Raw genomic sequence first — 17588 nt, 5'->3', positions numbered from 1 at the left:
ACATGAGTAATCGTAGGTGCTGAATTGCAAAATATGGACATTCCTATTCACCAAGACAGAAAGAACACCACTGTCATATAGCTATTGGCAGGGAATGGGAGGATCTGAGATGCTCAATAATGGAAAGAAACATGGACAATACAGACCAGGGACTGAGTGAAGGGATACAAAGTACCCCTTCCACAATGCCTGTGTTGGCCCTGCCAGGGCTATGCTGACTCCTGTATAACCACCAGGTGCCTGTACTCCACTGGCCAGTGCTGGATGACTGTGACTCATGAGCATTGCTACAGACCAGCCCCATGCTGTCGCAAGGTCCAAAGCTCTCCAAGGACTGAAGGACTGAGAAAGAGCCATCCCAATCAACAGAAGAAATCAGACTGGACTTGATGGTGTTGATTAGTTCTAACCATGCTGGGCCTGGCTCCTAAAGAAAGGTCTTCTCATGAGCATCTCAAATGTGGGAAGGCTTAATAGGACCTGCACAACAGGAAACAGGAAACCTGCCACAGGACTGCAACCAAACTATGAAATTTCCTGGGATGTACAGCACTAGGGAGTAGATCAGAAGTAAGCGTTCAGCTGAACTACTCTGGATACAGAGGAAACAGGAACTGGTAAGCCCAGCTGAGCATACATATCTAATCCATACCCAGGGCATGGGTGTCCTGCCTGAACATGTATCACTGAAAGCCCACTGCTGTTTGTGAGACATCTCAGGTGTCTCTGTACAACACTGTATTGTGCCAGGAGAAAACACCTTTACTCTCTTGCTGTCTGTAAGAGATGGAACAGGTATAGCTTCTGCATTGGTGTTAAAAGGTGGTAGATCACAGAATCACAGAATGGCTGAGGTTGAAAGGCACCTCTGGAGGTCATCTGATCCACCCCCCATCCCACTCAAACAGGGATACCTACAGCCACTTTCACAGACCACGTCTAGACAGCTTTTGAATATCTTGTGGGAGGGAGACTCCACAGCCTTTCTGTGCCAGTGCTTGTGCCAGTGCTTGGTGCCCCTCACAGTGAAGAAGTCTTTCCTGATGTTAGGAGGGAACCTCACGTTTCAGTTCATGACTATTGCCTCTGGTCTTCTCAATGGACACAAATGAAAAGAGCCCGGCTGTGTTATCTTTGACCTCTCCCTTCAGGTACTTTTGTACATTGATGACATCACACCCCTTGAGCCTTCTGTTCTCCAGGCTGAACAGTCCCAGCTTTCTCAACCTTTTGTCAGAGCAAAGACGCTCCAACCAAATTAATCATCCTTGTGGCCTTCCATTGCATTCTCTCCAATCCTGAGAAGATTCTGTGCTGCCAGGCCTTTGCATCTACCAATAATCAACACAGGTGGATTAAAACTAGGCACAGTATTATTTACACAAACTGGATTCACCACAGCAATTGCAACGTAGATGTACTGTAATGTTGTTTTCCCATGGCCAATAGGGGGGTTGGGAACACAAGGCCCTCAGTGCAGTCATCATCAAATCTCAGCAAATCACAAAATGGTAACTCAGTGATTCTCACTTGAAAGTCATCAGCAACAGAATGGGCAGTTTAAGGTACTGAGATACAAACACTGAGCAAAAGCAATGGGGAAACCTGCAGTCCCAGAATACAAAGGCATTTAATGAAAAGAAGACATTTTAAGTTAAGATGAGCCCTCTTTCCCCTTAGTCTTTAGTATTTTTGTCCTTATGTTGTCCATAACAGTCAGATGTTTGTACAATCAGTGGGTAGATAATTGTGCTTGCACTTAGGGAAGGAAGATGTTAATTTTCCTGAATACTAAACAGACCACTCAACATTACCTAACCAATATTTCATATCAGGCTGTTTTTATAAAATGTAGCTCTTAATTTTCCTATTATTATCAAGAGCTGATACTACTTCTTTCATTAAGATTGCAATCAGAATCTTTATAAATCCTACTGCAAACTTCCATTTTCCTTTGGCTGGAAAACTTTCAGACTGAAATTCAACTAGTTTTCTTTCAAAAATTGAGAGGAATTTTCCTATGAATTTCATTTCTAATGCCAATATTTAACAAATTATTAAACAATTTTTCTTTTTTATTTTAATTTGAGACATTTCTCCATGTTCTTCTAGGTAAAATTGTCTTTTTAGTGCTCATTCAAATACTATATGCAGCTAAACACTTTTCTGAATCCAGAAACTAACTATATTTGTAAAAAAAATTTAAGCAAGTTAATGATTACATTTATTTCACTCTTCCAAGACGTTCAAAAACATATCCAACTACTTGATGATAGCTTTAAGTTCTTAGGAAGAACACAAGGAACTTTCTATGTTTTGGCATAAAAAGACACACTTTGCATATCAGCTTTGTGGTTGTGTGTGACTCTCTTTTCTGCCCAGTTTAAAAGTTAGTGCAGAATGCAGAAAATGCTGGTTTTGCATTTCAGACCACTAAAAACATGTTGAATATTGAGCTACTGAAACCATTAACACAAAATAAATGGTAGAGTTGAAAAATCTTCCTTATACACAAGTCTAAATCATTTCAGAATAGTCTTGACTTTGCCTGTGCCCCAATGCTCCTACAAAATATTGATCCAAAACAAATTTATAGTTGTCCTTGAGTCTTGGATTTTCAAAGCAAATATGTATGTTATGTCTTAAAATAGACAGTTTAAATATTCAACTTGGAGAAATGTTTTGGGCCCAATCTCACTGTAGGGGAAAAAGACATTTTCAAAGGCATAATAAATTCTTTTTTTCTTTATTCTCTCTTAAATCACATGCCCTTAAAAAAACTTACTGCCTTTCCTCTTGAGTTGTCTGATCCATATCATGATATAGCAATGCTTTAGGGCATTTTCTATTTGACAGAACTAACTGCTCACTTCTAAATTTCCCTTTTGAGCATGACAAAGAGACTCAAAATTCATTAGTTTAAGTCACTGACATTATTTTTCTCCCACACATTGCCCGGTTGAAATTCTGAACACTGTCAATACCCACAGGCCCTACTTCATGGAAGCTGCTGGAGCTCTGAGGCGTGTTTTACCTTCAGCTAAAAAATCACTCCCATGGAGATTAAAGCAAGAAGAAATAGAATATAACTCAGGCACAGTTTTTATTAGCACATATGTCAGCAAAGCTGCTGGAACGACAGTTAAACACAAGGGATGTTCATGTCTCCATGTACCCTGGAGTCCCTCTTGCATTTATGCTTCTGTTACAATGGATTCACCTGAAACATGAAGGTTGTGCCCTGTTTTGTGCAAACACAGAGGACTAAGAAATGCCCTGCTACTCTAGGACAACAGGCATGAAGATGAGTGTGAACGAGAAAACAACACCATATAACTGTTCTAAAAGGGCATGTCAGACAATGCTGTAGCTCCCACTTCCAGTCCTTTGCTGTCCTACAGCTACAAGGCAAACTGCAATGTTAAGCTTTTGTCACGCTGGTATAACTTAGTTTCAGAAATACCTCTGGAATTTCTGATCGTTCTTCACCCTATGGGCAACAGACCACAGACTTAAACACAGGCCACAGCAGAAAACGTTTACATGTAGGCCCTAGTAACGTAAAACTATTTTACAAATTGCTTCACAACATTCCTGTCAACAAAGAAGTATGTTTTATAGAAGGGGAAATTAAACACCCAAGAGGCAAAAGGGCGTGTTCAAAGAAAGGTTTACAAGCCCAGATGAAACCCAGACCTGATGATGATCCTGTGAACACACCACATGATTGCCCTTTCTTTCCCTACATAGAGAGCTCTTTCAAAACACAGTACTTTCTGGTGCCCCTTTACCAAGGGTCAGTGACAGGACTTGCAAAATGTTTTGCCATTTCTCCCAGGGATGACCTACATGAAATGCAACACAGTGCAATGAAGGATGCACTGTTAATCTGATTTGGGCAGGGCTGAGCCCAACAGTGCTGGGTTGAGGGGTGCCCAGTGCAGCAGCCCTGTGCCCTTAGCCCAGCCAGCACAGTTCTGAGCGCTGCCCATGCTGTGGCTGCACCAGATCCAGGGAAGGTGTTCAGCTCAGATACTGCCTCTGGGCTGCAAAACCCACTTGGGAAGTGAGGACATGCCCACAGAGTGAAATGGTGAACCTTGCCTGAACTCACAGGGTCTAGGCTGGCTTTAGAGCACGGAGCTGCACAACCAAAATGGGTTGTCACAGTACCATATCAATAAGACCATAACTCCTTAGTTACAACTGGTAAAGGTTTGCTCCTTATGGCAAAAGCTAATGTTATGCAGGTGGCAGGACACCGCCCAGCTCACTTCTCTCAGCGCCTCCATCGCATACACGGTGCTGACCCAACGCTGACTAAGCACCATGTTGTCATGGTTATATTGCTAACAATGATCTTGGTGCAGGGCAGCTTAGATGCTTAGAAGAGCTTTAATCACAACTTGCTTTTGTTTAAAGAACAAGAGTTATCCTTAGAAATTGTTATTTAAGAGAGGAAAAACACAAAGCACACAACAGAAAGAAAAGTTAAATATGTGATAAATCAAGAATAAGTAAACAAACAGGATTGTATCCTCTTCTGTGACCTTTATGAATATCAGTTAATTCACTTACATGATGAATTTTAAATTGAAAAATACTGGTACTCACATAATCCTCTCAGAATTATCTTATAATGAAGAAGAGAAAACTGAGGCAGATAAGTTAAATAACTCCTCAGTGTTACAAAATAAAATACAGTTAAAGCTTAAATTTGAGTTCACAAGTTTCTTTTCTGTGAAGCTACAGGACATCCTCTGTGTAGGCAAGATGTCTTGCAAATTTTTGCACTGAAATATCTTACTGACATTTGGCAACCTTAATCCATGGGCTCCCATCTGAAGAGAAGGATTAACTGATGATAATGTCTGTATTTGGCTGATGCTGGATGCTTGGGCACTGGAGCATTGAAACCTTCCCAAAGACCCAGAAACTACTGCTACTCTCTTCCAACACAGTCACTCAATGTAGCCTTTGGAAATTTTGTGTCCAATTTGAAAAGTTCCAGTAATGAGTAAAGCTGGTTGGACTATAGCAGCCAAAACCTGGATGCATTGGGAGCTCTGGAATTTAAGTTCAAAGTGCAAAGCAGGGTATAACTAAAACAGGGGTAAAATGTTGTCATTAGATTAGTTTCATTCTTTGCCTAACCATCAGTTAACCATATCTTTTTGAGATGATGGGCAAGCTTTGTCTTTTCATACTGGTTTAGCTTGATCTTCCACTGTAAGTCCATTGAATCACTGTCTCTGCCTGAACATTCCCTCACACTGAAGTCAGCAGCAATGCTAACAAGCAAAAGTTGAGAAAAAGCACCCTTGTTTCTTCCTCATATTTATGTCAAATCATTAGTTGAGACTTGCATCAGTTTTAAAAACTAAGGATAACCCTTAAAATTGCAACAATAGCTATTTTTGTTGGGACACTTCAGGACAATCCAAAGGGATCACAATAAAAAACTGCCAGGTTTTTCCTCAAAAGTCCAGTTTACAATTTTTTTTTTTTTTTTTACTAAAATTCCAAGATACTTCCAATTTTTCTTTGATTTTTATTTGGCAAAATTGTCATCTCTAAGACTGTAAGGGTGGCATAGGCCCATATTGTACTCTGCTCCCCATCCCCCTTCCCCCTCAGCCATCAGATAAACAGAGCAAACACATATCACCACATTCTGCAAAAGTTATGCAGATACAAGTTTATTACAGTAACAACTCTTGCAGTGTGGAAGAAATTCCTCGATATGCATTTCTTACTTTTCATACCCTCAAGACTTGACTCTCCTATTTCACCACACACAGTTTAAACTAGTCTGAGGTCACTGCCATGATCCTTGTGGTATTTCTAGCCTGAAGCTCTTGTACTAGCTTCCACTAGTACTCCCTCCTGATAATCTGTCCTCCACATTAAGAAAATGTCTATAAATGTGCTTAGCTCTCTCCAAGTACTAAGAAAATCAAAAAGTACATCTTTTAATGAAATAAAATCAATTACTTATTTTATTTATTTTTTTTCTGAAGATATTTGCTCAAGGTGTTGTTTGATAACAATTTCAACAAAAACAGGAACTGATTCGTTTAGTCCAGTATTACTCCCTTCTGCAGTTTCACTCTTCTCTGCTATTTACAGTGACTTACAATACCTAATGAAAAAGACAGATGGAAAACTCAGTAGTCACATAAAATACCTACCAAAGTGTTATGAGAAATAAGGATTTTTAACTGTAACTCAAATACTAGCACTTTTCTACAAATGGATACATTTAGCTAGCTAAGAATAAGTAAAAAGCAAAATGAAAATGGACATTTTTCACCTAAAGAAAAACTGGTATTTTCCCCATCTGATTCCTGATAAAACCTATGAAATAGTCTATGGCCAAAAGGCAACTTTGTCCATATACCTACGTCAGCAAATCCATCAAATGTAGACAGTTACTTCTGCCATCTAGAGAGTCTGAGGGAACATTTCGGTTTAACCTAGTTCCCCAGATGGAAATCAGTATTCTGGCAGGATGACTTTTTGGACAATAATCACATCCTATTCCACAGAATAGCCCAACTGACCATCAAGATGACTTTTTCATACCCCTAACTGACAAAATAATGTCAGCAAACTTGGAAGAACACAAAACCCCTACAATACTAAATGAAAAAAATATTAAAAAAAAGACAACTGGACAACTCGGTGAGATGAACTAGAAATTTCATGTGTACCAGAGCTGTTTTTCAGAGGGTCCATAGGCTCTGCTATGCTGCATTTACTCCAGTTCACGTTCACCAATTTAGCACAGTAAAATCAAAGAACTACACATGCACAGGTACAGGACATGGCCACACAGGCTCTGCTTTTGTCCACCAGAAGCTGAGCCCAACCTCTGAAGGGGGCACTAAGCCATGGTTGGATCTCAGCCAAAGGTGCCAAGTTGACTAGTACAATTTCCAAGGATGTGTCTGCCAAAGACTATGCAGATATGTTAAGCATGTAAGGACACTGTAAGAGAGCATTTTACATGGGGCATTTCTGCTAGTAACTTTTAAAGGGGCAGAAGAAAAAAAAAGACATGAAAACATCAATAAATTTCTTGGAATACATGTTCTTTTGAATAAACATGAAGAAAGAGAGATCCTATCAAATTGTATTTCCTTTCTATGAATCAGCTGTATCAAACACACATTATTTGAGTGATGAGTATTTTTATAAACCCTGGGTTTTAACACTAAAACAGGTAGAAGTGATGAGTTCAAGGGCAGAATGTAACCATTTCAATACTCCATAGCCATGAAGCATTAAAGACATACAGGCCACGCATGCCTTTGTAGTTTTGCCCAATTTACCAAATTTTCTGTATTTTCAGTAGGAATTCTCTTCAATACTTCTAAACTTACTTCATTTCTAAAAAGTTCACTCCTGTCACTAGCAAATTTAGGGGTTGAGCCATCAGCACGTAAGAGCACATCTGGTTACAGCACCACATCAGAAATTCACCTTTGTGGGCTCTAACATGCAGCTTGACTTTGTGTGAAGTCATGTCATCACGGGCTACATTAGACAGGATCTTGGACCTGTGACCTTAGTTTGTGTAGCTGAGGAGAATACCAAGAGGCCATCTGCTAGACTTACTCCAGTTTGTCATTATCTTTTTTGTAACGGGGAACCAAAACTGGACACAGTGTAACCTCATAAACCTTGAGAAGAGGGTTTAATAACCACTTCACTTGACCTGCTGGCTAAATTTTTCCTGTAGCCAGCTACGCAGTTTTCACTGTTGCAAGGACACACTGCTAATACACTTGTCAGACCCCAAGTCATTTCTGCAAAGGTGCTACCAAACCAGCCTGTCCCTGCCTGTGTTGTTGCACAGGATTGTTCTGTCCCTGCTGAAAGACTGCATCTGCCTCTGAGGAGCTTCATGAAATTCCTGCTAGCCCATTCCTCTAGCTCACTGGGTCCCAGTGAGTATGACCATCCAGTACACTAAATGCTCTCCCAAACTTAGTGTCAGACTTGACCCTCCTGATGTTTCATTCCATCCCAGCAACCAGGTTGCCGATGTTAACAACTACTGGCCCCAGAGTGCAGCCCTGAGGCAGACAACTGAAATCCAGCTGCCAGTAAGACTTTAAAGCATTAAACCTTACACACACTGAAGGCACCCCCTACCTCCCCCATGTGGCTACAAGGAGGATCTGATAGACGTGTGAAGGGCCTTTATTAAAGTCAAGATAAACAACATCCCCTGCTCTGCCCTCATACCCACAGATGGTCTATTCAGCACAGAAGGTAATTGGGCAAAGTAAGGTACCAAATGCCTGTTTCTTATGAAGCATTTCAGTAGTTAAAAAATTATTCAGAAGGGTTCCTATCTCGAGAGTTGCTCAGACCATTGCTCTATTGTCCCAAGAGAGTACCCTAATCAGCAGGCTATCAACAAGCCTCTGATGCAGTGATTATCCTCTTATCCTATTTGAATTGGGCTACTCTATAGCCAGAAAGGAAGAAGACAGAGAGAGAGAATGAGAACAAAACCAGGAGACAGTCTTATATGATACCACAGAGATCATACTTTCCCTTTGGGAACAGAAGTCTGAACTTGGGCTCAGTACAGTAACTATGCATTAAAATCACTACCTAAATATATAAACAGCATTGGGAGCAAAGATTAAATTGAAGAGCTGTCCTCATTCAGGGACTTGCTGTCAGCCCTGGTAGCAAATCCTATATACACTGATTGCACTGAGGGACAGGCTATGCTTTTTTGTTTAGCCAAACACTTCTTACAATGCACTTTTTCTTTGCATGCCCATGTGCAAATGGAAGGATCTGGTATTTGTGTGACTTACCGTACTAGAGGTAGACTTACAAATTTTACCTAAAATGAAAATTAGATCAGATTTGTCCAAGTGATAGTTCCTGTGCTAGATACAACTCAAGGGACAGCTCCATCTGGCATTCTACCTTTCCTCTGAAAGGTAGTTTGGACTGTACAAGCTATTCCACCTGCCAAAGCCCTCTTCCAGCAGACACAAATGCTGAAAGCTCAAACTGCTGCTGCTAAATCAGAATAAGATGTAATGGTAGAGCTGGATGAAGATATTGCACCTTCTATGAGGGCATGATTTGGGGTAAAAAGGAAAGTCACTGCTACCTCCACATAGTTCTATTCAGTTTCTCAGATTGTACATCAATTACCTCTCCTATTATCTTCACCACTTTTCATTCTGCTTTATTAGTGTTGTAAGGTCCTGCAACAGGAGTATTCTGTCACTATGTGCATTACCCAACACAGTGAGGCACCATTTTAGTCAAGATCCTTTAGTACTACTGCAGTTCAAATAAAGACTGCATTCAAAAAACATTTAACAGATATAGCAGTGACAGACAGACTTGCACAGCTAATGATTTTATTTAGCACACTGCACAACTTCTACTCCAGCATCACTGCAATGAACCCATTAGATCCATGCTGATACAACCTGTTGCAATGGAGTAAAATCCAGCTCCAGTGTGATGCACCATCTAAAATATACTGCATATCAGCCTTTTGGTGGCAGACAGAATGTGCTTCTGTTGAGACAGTATGTAATAAATAAGATCTTGCTTCTTGGAAGTATTTTTTTCAGGTACACACACAAGACATTTTATTATAGGAGGAAGAATCTGTTAAGTAAACAATAACTGCGTGCACAAGTGCTAGCCTGAGGAGGCCCATATTTTAGTCTTCCACATAGCTGCCTTTCACAAATCATGTAGGGGCAAAAAATTAAACAAAAAACTATGATATGTTGGTATCACTGTTTACCTTCTTTTGCTCTTTTGATACAAAATATTTCAGGTAAGAGATGTATGCTTTTTTCTTTCCAAGTCCAATATCTTTAGCTATATTTGAAGAAATTTGAAAGAAGATAAAATCTAGAAAAGCTGGAAGGAAAATTTGTGCTACACTAGAATACTGTAATTTCTTAGGGTCTGTGTTTCTATTCATTAACTGGAACTAGTTGTTTCACGTTGTTTTTTCTATAGACCTGTCAGTCCCTGTTAAGTTATCTGACCATGACAGCAAACATTTACATGATGTTTTTGCATGTTGGCTGTTTTGCATACACTGTAAAAGACAAGATAGGGGGAAATTCTTTAAGATGACTAAATACATTAGAGCTATACTCAGCCTTAACTTGAAATGCAGTTCCCAGGGAGTTCCTCTCCCATGAACTAAACTGAAGCTCTTGCTGACTTCATTAGGCTTAAATCATGCCCCAAGGAATTGGAGAGGGTAGGGGCACTGCTAGCAAATCACAGGCTTCTCATATAAGGTCTATGGCCATTCACACATCTTCTGCCAGATTGAACATGCCTATTTTAATTTCTAGCTCATAAATAGTAATTTATAACAATTAATAACAATTAATTAGCTTCAATATAATATATGTCTACCTTTAGCATTTACATCTCTCTGCGTAAGTGTCACAGTATATTGCATAAGAGTCATGTTTACCACCAGCTGACAAGAAGTGATCCCTCTCCCTGCAAAGGTTTTGCTATGTGTGAAATTGTCACTACAGTCATGACTTTGTTTTTTAACAGGCTTTGATAAAACACCCGCAAGAAATACTACAAAAGATCCAGGTGTTACATTACAACCAGTAATGGCATTTCCATAGAAGGTGGTAGCAAAGTAATTAATCAGATACTAGTATCTGTGCCTGCCAAAACTGGGGTTTAAGGGCAAATAAATAATAATCTGAATACTTCACGATTGCTTAAGACCCTCTCCACACCAATCCCTAAGTATTTGTATAATTTTACTCCTGTAAGTAATCCCTCCAAAGGCAAATAAAATGCAAATGTTGGCAGGCTCAGACATTTCTATAGGGGCCTTTCCATGCCACCTAACTTCAGGCACAGGTTTCCCAGCATGGAGCCTGGTCATCCTCTGCTCCTTATTCATCTGGACTAGAGTGGCCAGGCACCCCAGCTGAGGTACCCAGAGAAGATGATTGCATTCCTTGAGCCATAAAGCTTCATCCTCCTCAGTCACTTCTCAAATACAAATCCTCATGTATTTATGGAAATCCCTCCCTGTACAATATTTTTCCTTAATCCAACCCTGCATGTACAGCCCGATCCTGTAGGAGCACAGTCTGTTGCAATGGGAGGTTGTGATCACACCCTGCCCTTCAGGGCTGTGACCCACTGCACCAACTGCCCTGGCCGCTCCGTCAGAGGATGCCAGTGCCTGCCCATCCTTTGGACAGATGTGCCACATGAGAGACGACAAGTGAACATATTTGTCAGCCTTCATTTTGTTGTGGAAGTACCAGAGCAGGGATGGCAGGGAGCTGCAGCACGGGCACAGGCTGGCTGCTGGCGCAAACTCACTGGATGCTTGTCAGGTTCTGCTTCCTCCAGGCAAATTACAAGTGAAGTTTGCTGAAAGCTTTTGAGCACTTTCCAGGTTTCAGCTTATTCTCGCTCTGACAGTTTTGCTAGATAATTTTTTTCCCACAGTTATCACACTGGAAAAACTCCCAGCTTTCAAATAGGTATTTTAAAATACACTTAATTTTCTCTTGCACAGTGAATTAATTTATTTTAGTATCTTGCTTTGTCTCCAGGCTGCAGAATGATGAGACAAGTGCTGATTTCCAATGGACCTCTTAGCCAAGAAAGACCTTCATTTCAAAAGCTGTAGCTGAAATTTTAAATTCCATAATTGAAACGGGCCCTACTGTTTTCTGGGTCAACTCCACATGAATGCCATGTCCTATTAGATTAGTCCTGACTGACAAACCCATGATGGTGGGTGTGGTAGCCAAAATGCACTATGCTATTCCTTCTCAGGCTCCACATTAATTCAGACCACCAACTGAAAACAAAGTGACTCATGTGCACCTATTAAAATAGGAACCCACAGAACAATTAGAATTTCAAAAAGAAAATAGATTTTTAAAAATGGCATTGAGATATTATACACTGTAAAATTAATAAAAATTCACAAAAGTTGGTTACTTTCTGCACTGAAAATATGTTGGCTGAGGATCAAAACATAATTTGTATTTAAATTATATTAAATAAAAAAAATTAGATATGGAAAGGGAGGTGATTATACACAGCTTATTTAAAATCATGTTAACAGAAATATTTTCAAGACACTTTTAAAATTGAAGTTATAAAGAGTTTACTGGTTTTTCAAAATAAACAGTCCCCTTGTACAGCTGGAAGTAAAACCAATCCTAACAGGACTACACAGTGCAAAGTGTCTCAAAAGTAAAGTTTCAGAATATTGCTCATGGTGTTGTCAGAACACACCAGTAGAAAAGATTGAAAAGGACATTATTATACAGGAATGCACTGAATAATAATAATATAAAACTGAACTGGTTTGGAATAAATTTTAGACCATCTTTTAAAATGAACTATTTGCTATTAATTATTTCCTGGAACAACTGGAAAAAGACATAGTGGGGTGATGACAATATATTACCTCCTATTTGGCTAGTATGATGATCCCTTAAGCCATATACATATCTGCGACCTCTCCTGCAATACATGGAGAAGAGGCTTATTTTGTTCATTTCAAATCTAAAACGTCTCGGCTGAAATGCTTCACATTACTTTGTTGTTCTTGGTTTTTTTTTCTTTCTCCTACATTTTGTCTGTTCATGATGGGATAAGCCAGGGCCACGTCTTCAGTACATGAAAGACAGGTGCCTTGCAGGGTCTGAAATCCTGGCCATTAAACAAAATAGTGCATCTTCATGTGACTGCCCTCCATTGGGCCCTGGACAACACATTTCAGTACATGCAACAGACACTAAAAAGAGGGTTTAAGAGTGAACTACTTACAGTGAATTTATAGTCTCCTCTCATCTCAGGAGAGACATTACAGAACAGCAAAAAGTGCAAAGAAGGGTAACAATGATAATCAAATGGTTTCTGGATGAGGAACAAGTGGTTATAGCAGCACTTCTCAGCCTGGAGAAGAGATGATCTGAGGGAAATAACAGGCCTAGGAAATCAGATATGGCCTGGGGGAAGCAGATAGCCATCTGATGTTTGCTGTCACTTCCAATACAAGGACAAGGGGGCATAACTTAGAGCTGATAAACAAATACAAAACAAAGCAAGAGGAAAGCAATGGTTGGGCAGTAAACCAACAGAAATTTGCTGCCAAAGTCACAGATACACTCTTGCAGATGTGAAAAATTTACATGGAATCAAAGGCAGACTGAACAAATACCTGGAGGAGACATGTCTTGATGGTTATTACACAGGTGGAAACCATAACCAGGAAATCCCAAAACTGAAGATACCTTCAGGCCGAGAGCACTTGGGAGAAGGGTCATACATACACATATATGGTGTGGCTCATGGAGGACAGGTGGGTGATTCAGGACAGCTTCACCAAGGGCAAGTCCTGTCTGACCAACCTAGTGGCCTTCTACAAAAGGGTGACTACATCAGTGGACAACATCATTTATCTGGACTTCTTCTGTAGAGCCTGTGACACGATCCCCCACAACATTCTCCTCTCTAAATTGGAGAGAGATGGACTTGATGAGTGGATTGTCAGCTGGATAAGAGTGGCTGGACAGTCACATGCAGAGGGTAGTGGTCAATGTCTCAGAGTCCTAATGGACATCAGTGAGAAGTGGTATCCCTCACGGTTCAGTACTGGGACCAGATGCAGAGATTGAGTGCACCAGCAAATTTACAGATAACACCAAGCAGTTGACACGCCTGAAGGATGGGATGCCATCCAGAGGGATCTGGACAAGCTCAAGAAGTGGGCCCATGAAAATCTCATGAGGTTTAGCAAGACCAAGTGCGAGGTGCCCTGGATCAGGGCAACCCCCCATCAATACAGGCTGGGGGATGAGGAGATCGAGAGTAGCCCTGCAGAGAAAGACTTGTGGGTGCTGGTGGATGAGAGACTGGACATGAGCCAGCAATGTCTGCTCACAGCCCAGAAAGCCAATTGTATCCTGGGCTGCATCAAAAGAAGTGTGGCCAGATGGTTGAGGGAGGTGATTCTGCCCCTCTACTCCACTCTGGTGAGACCTCACCTGGAGTGCTGGAGTCATCAACACAAGAAAGATATGGACCTGTTGGATTGAGTCCAGAGGCCACCAAGATGATTAGAGGTGGCCCACCTCTCATATGAGGAAATGCTGAGAGAACTGGGTTTGTTCAGCCTGGAAGAGAGAAGGTTTCAGGGTGACCTAATTGTGGCCTTTCAGTACCTGAAGGGAGCCTACAAGAAAGATGGAGAGGGACTTTTTACAAGAGCATGTAGTGACAGGAAATGGGGGAGTGGATCAAAACTAAAAGTGAGTGTGTTTAGATTAGATATTAGGAGGAAGTTCTTTACTGTGAGGGTGGTGAGGTACTGGAACAGACAGCCCAGAGAAGCTGTGGATACCCCATCCCTGGAAGTGTTTAGGGCTCTGAGCAACCTGGTTTAATAAAACGTGTCCCTGCCTATGGCAGGGGGATTGGAAATAGATGATTTTTAAGGTCCCTTTCAACTCAAACAATTCCGATTCTATGATTCCATGATTCTATGACATGCTTGCTCTGTTCTTACTCCCACTGAGACTAGCACCTACGGTCCCTCTTGGAGACAAAATACAGGATCAGACAGACTCTTGGTCTAATCAGTAATGTTTCTTTACCAGGTTTATTCACAGTGATGAGCACTTCAGTTTTTTCCAGAAACAGGACTGCTACATTCTCTTCATGTGTACACACCAATTATGAGAAAGTTATTTCTAGCTCACCTTTTGGGGGAGAAGACACTGCACAAAGCATTGGTGCATGGCAGGCTACCCCCGTTGATGCTAACCAAAAACTTCCCAAAAGCTGTTTATCAGTTCTCAGCTCATATCTGAAACAGAAGTTCAGAGCTGAGATACCTTATGGGAGCTGGGGTAATCACTGAACACCAGTTAAAATCTACGCAGTGGGGGTGGACTACGAGTTGCATAGGGATGCAAAGGCTCAATCTACTTAACATTACACTGAAGCAAATACAAGTTTTCCAGAAAATCTCCAGGTGAAGCAAGCCATGCTGAGAATGCCCTAGTCAGCAGTGACTTATGAGGCAGAGATGAATCCTCTACATGTAAACATACACGTGCTACACACTTGCTCTTGAAAACACCTCTAAACTAAAAAGTCTTGTCCAAGTTGAAGTCTTCCAAATTTCTTCCCAAAAAGCCTGGCATACTGGTGGCCCAGCAGGCTTTGGAAGGGCAGCAGTGCCAGTCCATGAACAGACATGGACAGGGATCAGCACCTTGTTCCCTGCCCCACTGCTCTGTGGTTGCCAGCTCTGGAGGCCACAGGAACCCCTTCCAGCCCTGTTGTCTTCACATTTGTTGTGTTTGTTAGATATCATAATACTCTTGACAGAAACTCTCTTAGATTATTGAGGAACAAGATTATTGAGGAACAACCGTGACAAGCTTACAAGCATGGTATGATTTACAGTCCAGTCTTCAATTTATGTCACTCTCTATATTGGGAGATGAGCCTACAAGAAAGCAACATTTCAGTTTATTGTCTATGAGCAAAACCTGCCTTCCTCAGCAATCCACACATGAGTTACGTGCTTTCCCACAACACTTTAACTGCCCTCTGGTGCCTTCCCTCAAAAGAACAGCCTTTACTCCTACCATCTGTCAGCTAAACACAGTCTCCAGGACAAAATCCACCATCATAAAAGGAGCTCTGGTTCACAGCTGGGCTTAATCCAATCCTGAGATATGGGAAGAACGTGGGAAGCAGAGCTGTCCACCTGTGCTAACACATCACCCGTGTCACCGTGCAGACAGAAGGGCATTGCCCCAAAGTAAATGGCATCTCCATCAGCATATTCATTCAAATCCTCTGCCTGGGGAGCTACCACCACGCAAATATCAAATGTTTTCACTAAGCTGGATTATTAAGGCAATGATATCTCTAGGTTTCTTGCAACTAAGTCTGGCTTTGAAGAAAGGATAAAATGAAAAAGCCTGTGTCTCCTCTCTGAAAATGAGGGTGCAATCTTGTACTAAGTTTACTGCATCATACTGTGCAGGCTTGGCAAAAAGTATTTGCAATATCAGGTTTTAACCATAACTCAGCACTTTGTGTCAGGGTCTGCATCTTTCTCTGTGAATATCTACTATGCTCTCAGCACACTTTCAGATCTTATGAAAGTAATTTCACCATTTCCCCAAGTTACAGGGTACCCCATACTCCGTTAATTTCCAAAGAACAACCTGACATGAGAAATAGTGTGCTACCAAAGTTCTTTATTTTTTTTTTAACGCCAAACTATTTAAAACCTGTTTTAAATCCACAAATGGAAAACACAGGCTAAGAGCAGAGCAAAGCAGGTCTGAAGCAGGCTCTTACCCAGAGATCTTTCCTTTGTTTGGTTTGCTGACCGCACAACTGGAAGACTTGCCCGTGTGCGGCTGCCCCTCGAAAAGGGGGTTGGAGAATCACCCTCGGACATGGCCTCTAAGGAGTCCGCAGATGCTTCAGAGAGGTGTTCTGTCTGGTCACCCAAATTGGGCTGTGGGCTCTGGGACAGCTTTGGGCTTCTTGTCTGCAAAACAGAGTATTTCATTATTAGTCTACTGAAACCAGAATATGGGAAGAAAAAAAAAATCAAAGAGAAGAAGGAAGGAGTCCAAACTTCTTCAAATACTGGTAATGCTGAAGGTCACTTCTGTGTAGATTATTTAGGAAAACAGTGTCCTTGGATATTCTGCTGCAGTTTTTATGGTTGTATATTCACATTGCAAATTTTGTTGCTAAAAAGGCCTTGAGGATAAGAAGTGTGCTGAGGAGATGTATGGTAAGGTCATTCTGCTTGTCCACACACACACAGACACGCACACACACACACTCTCTAATGTTGATAAGTTTACTAAGAAAAATCCTCTGAAAAGCAACACTGTGGTATAGTTGTAAAGCTATCAATTTCAGTATCTTCCCCTGTGCCATCTGTGAAAGGTCCAGGTCATACAGCAGAGCCAAAACAGCCATTCAACATTTCTAGCTGAAATCACAAACGATTACTTTTTGTTGCACCAGCATAAATCAGAAATGTCTTCATTACCTGATCAAATTAACTATGATTTTTACTGGGAAATCATACTAGTAAATTGCTAAACACAGTTGCTGGGAAAAAAACAACTCTTTCAGGAGGAGAGAAATCTGTTTTCATTCACGCACTTCTACCAACTCTTCACTGTAAGATCTGCCTCATAAAAACACACTCAGGAGGAAATAAAACATCCTGAACTTTTTGCAACTTATAAGTAACACCGTAAGTAGTTTCTAGAAAGAGGGGTTGCTTTAAGGAACATACTCAATACTGTTTAGTGAAACTCCCATGACCACATGTACTGCTACTTTGGAGAATAATTTCCTAGTGCCTCAATCAAACTATATCACAACAAACGGAAACAGACATTGTACAAGCAGAAATTCAAAGTAAAGCAAACTTACTCAGTTCCAAAACCAGTAGGTAAATATGAACTTTATAAAAGTCTATAATCAGCAGCAGACACAAGATGTCATTAAACTTACATGCT

General features: G+C 40.9%; 1 protein-coding gene across 19 annotated transcripts in view; it reads right to left on the bottom strand.

The window, feature by feature from the left end:
• KIAA1217 (KIAA1217 ortholog) overlaps positions 1 to 17588 on the bottom strand; it is a 356899-nt gene that overhangs the window by 77562 nt on the left and 261749 nt on the right. For all 19 annotated transcript variants that reach the window (XR_007906998.1, XM_051802248.1, XM_051802259.1 and 16 more), the window contains one exon: positions 16399 to 16594. Coding sequence is in view for 18 of the 19 variants with exons in the window: in XM_051802248.1 (XP_051658208.1) it covers positions 16399 to 16594 (196 nt within the window). In the remaining variant the exon portion in view is untranslated. The remainder of the gene's footprint in view (positions 1 to 16398; positions 16595 to 17588) is intronic.

This window comes from Manacus candei, unplaced genomic scaffold, assembly GCF_025592945.1.
Source record: "Manacus candei isolate 608988 ecotype Guabito, Panama unplaced genomic scaffold, ASM2559294v1 h1tg000056l, whole genome shotgun sequence".
Taxonomy (NCBI): domain Eukaryota; kingdom Metazoa; phylum Chordata; class Aves; order Passeriformes; family Pipridae; genus Manacus; species Manacus candei.
The sequence above is the reverse complement of the archived record's forward strand: the minus strand, read 5'-3'. Positions and strand labels throughout refer to the sequence as shown.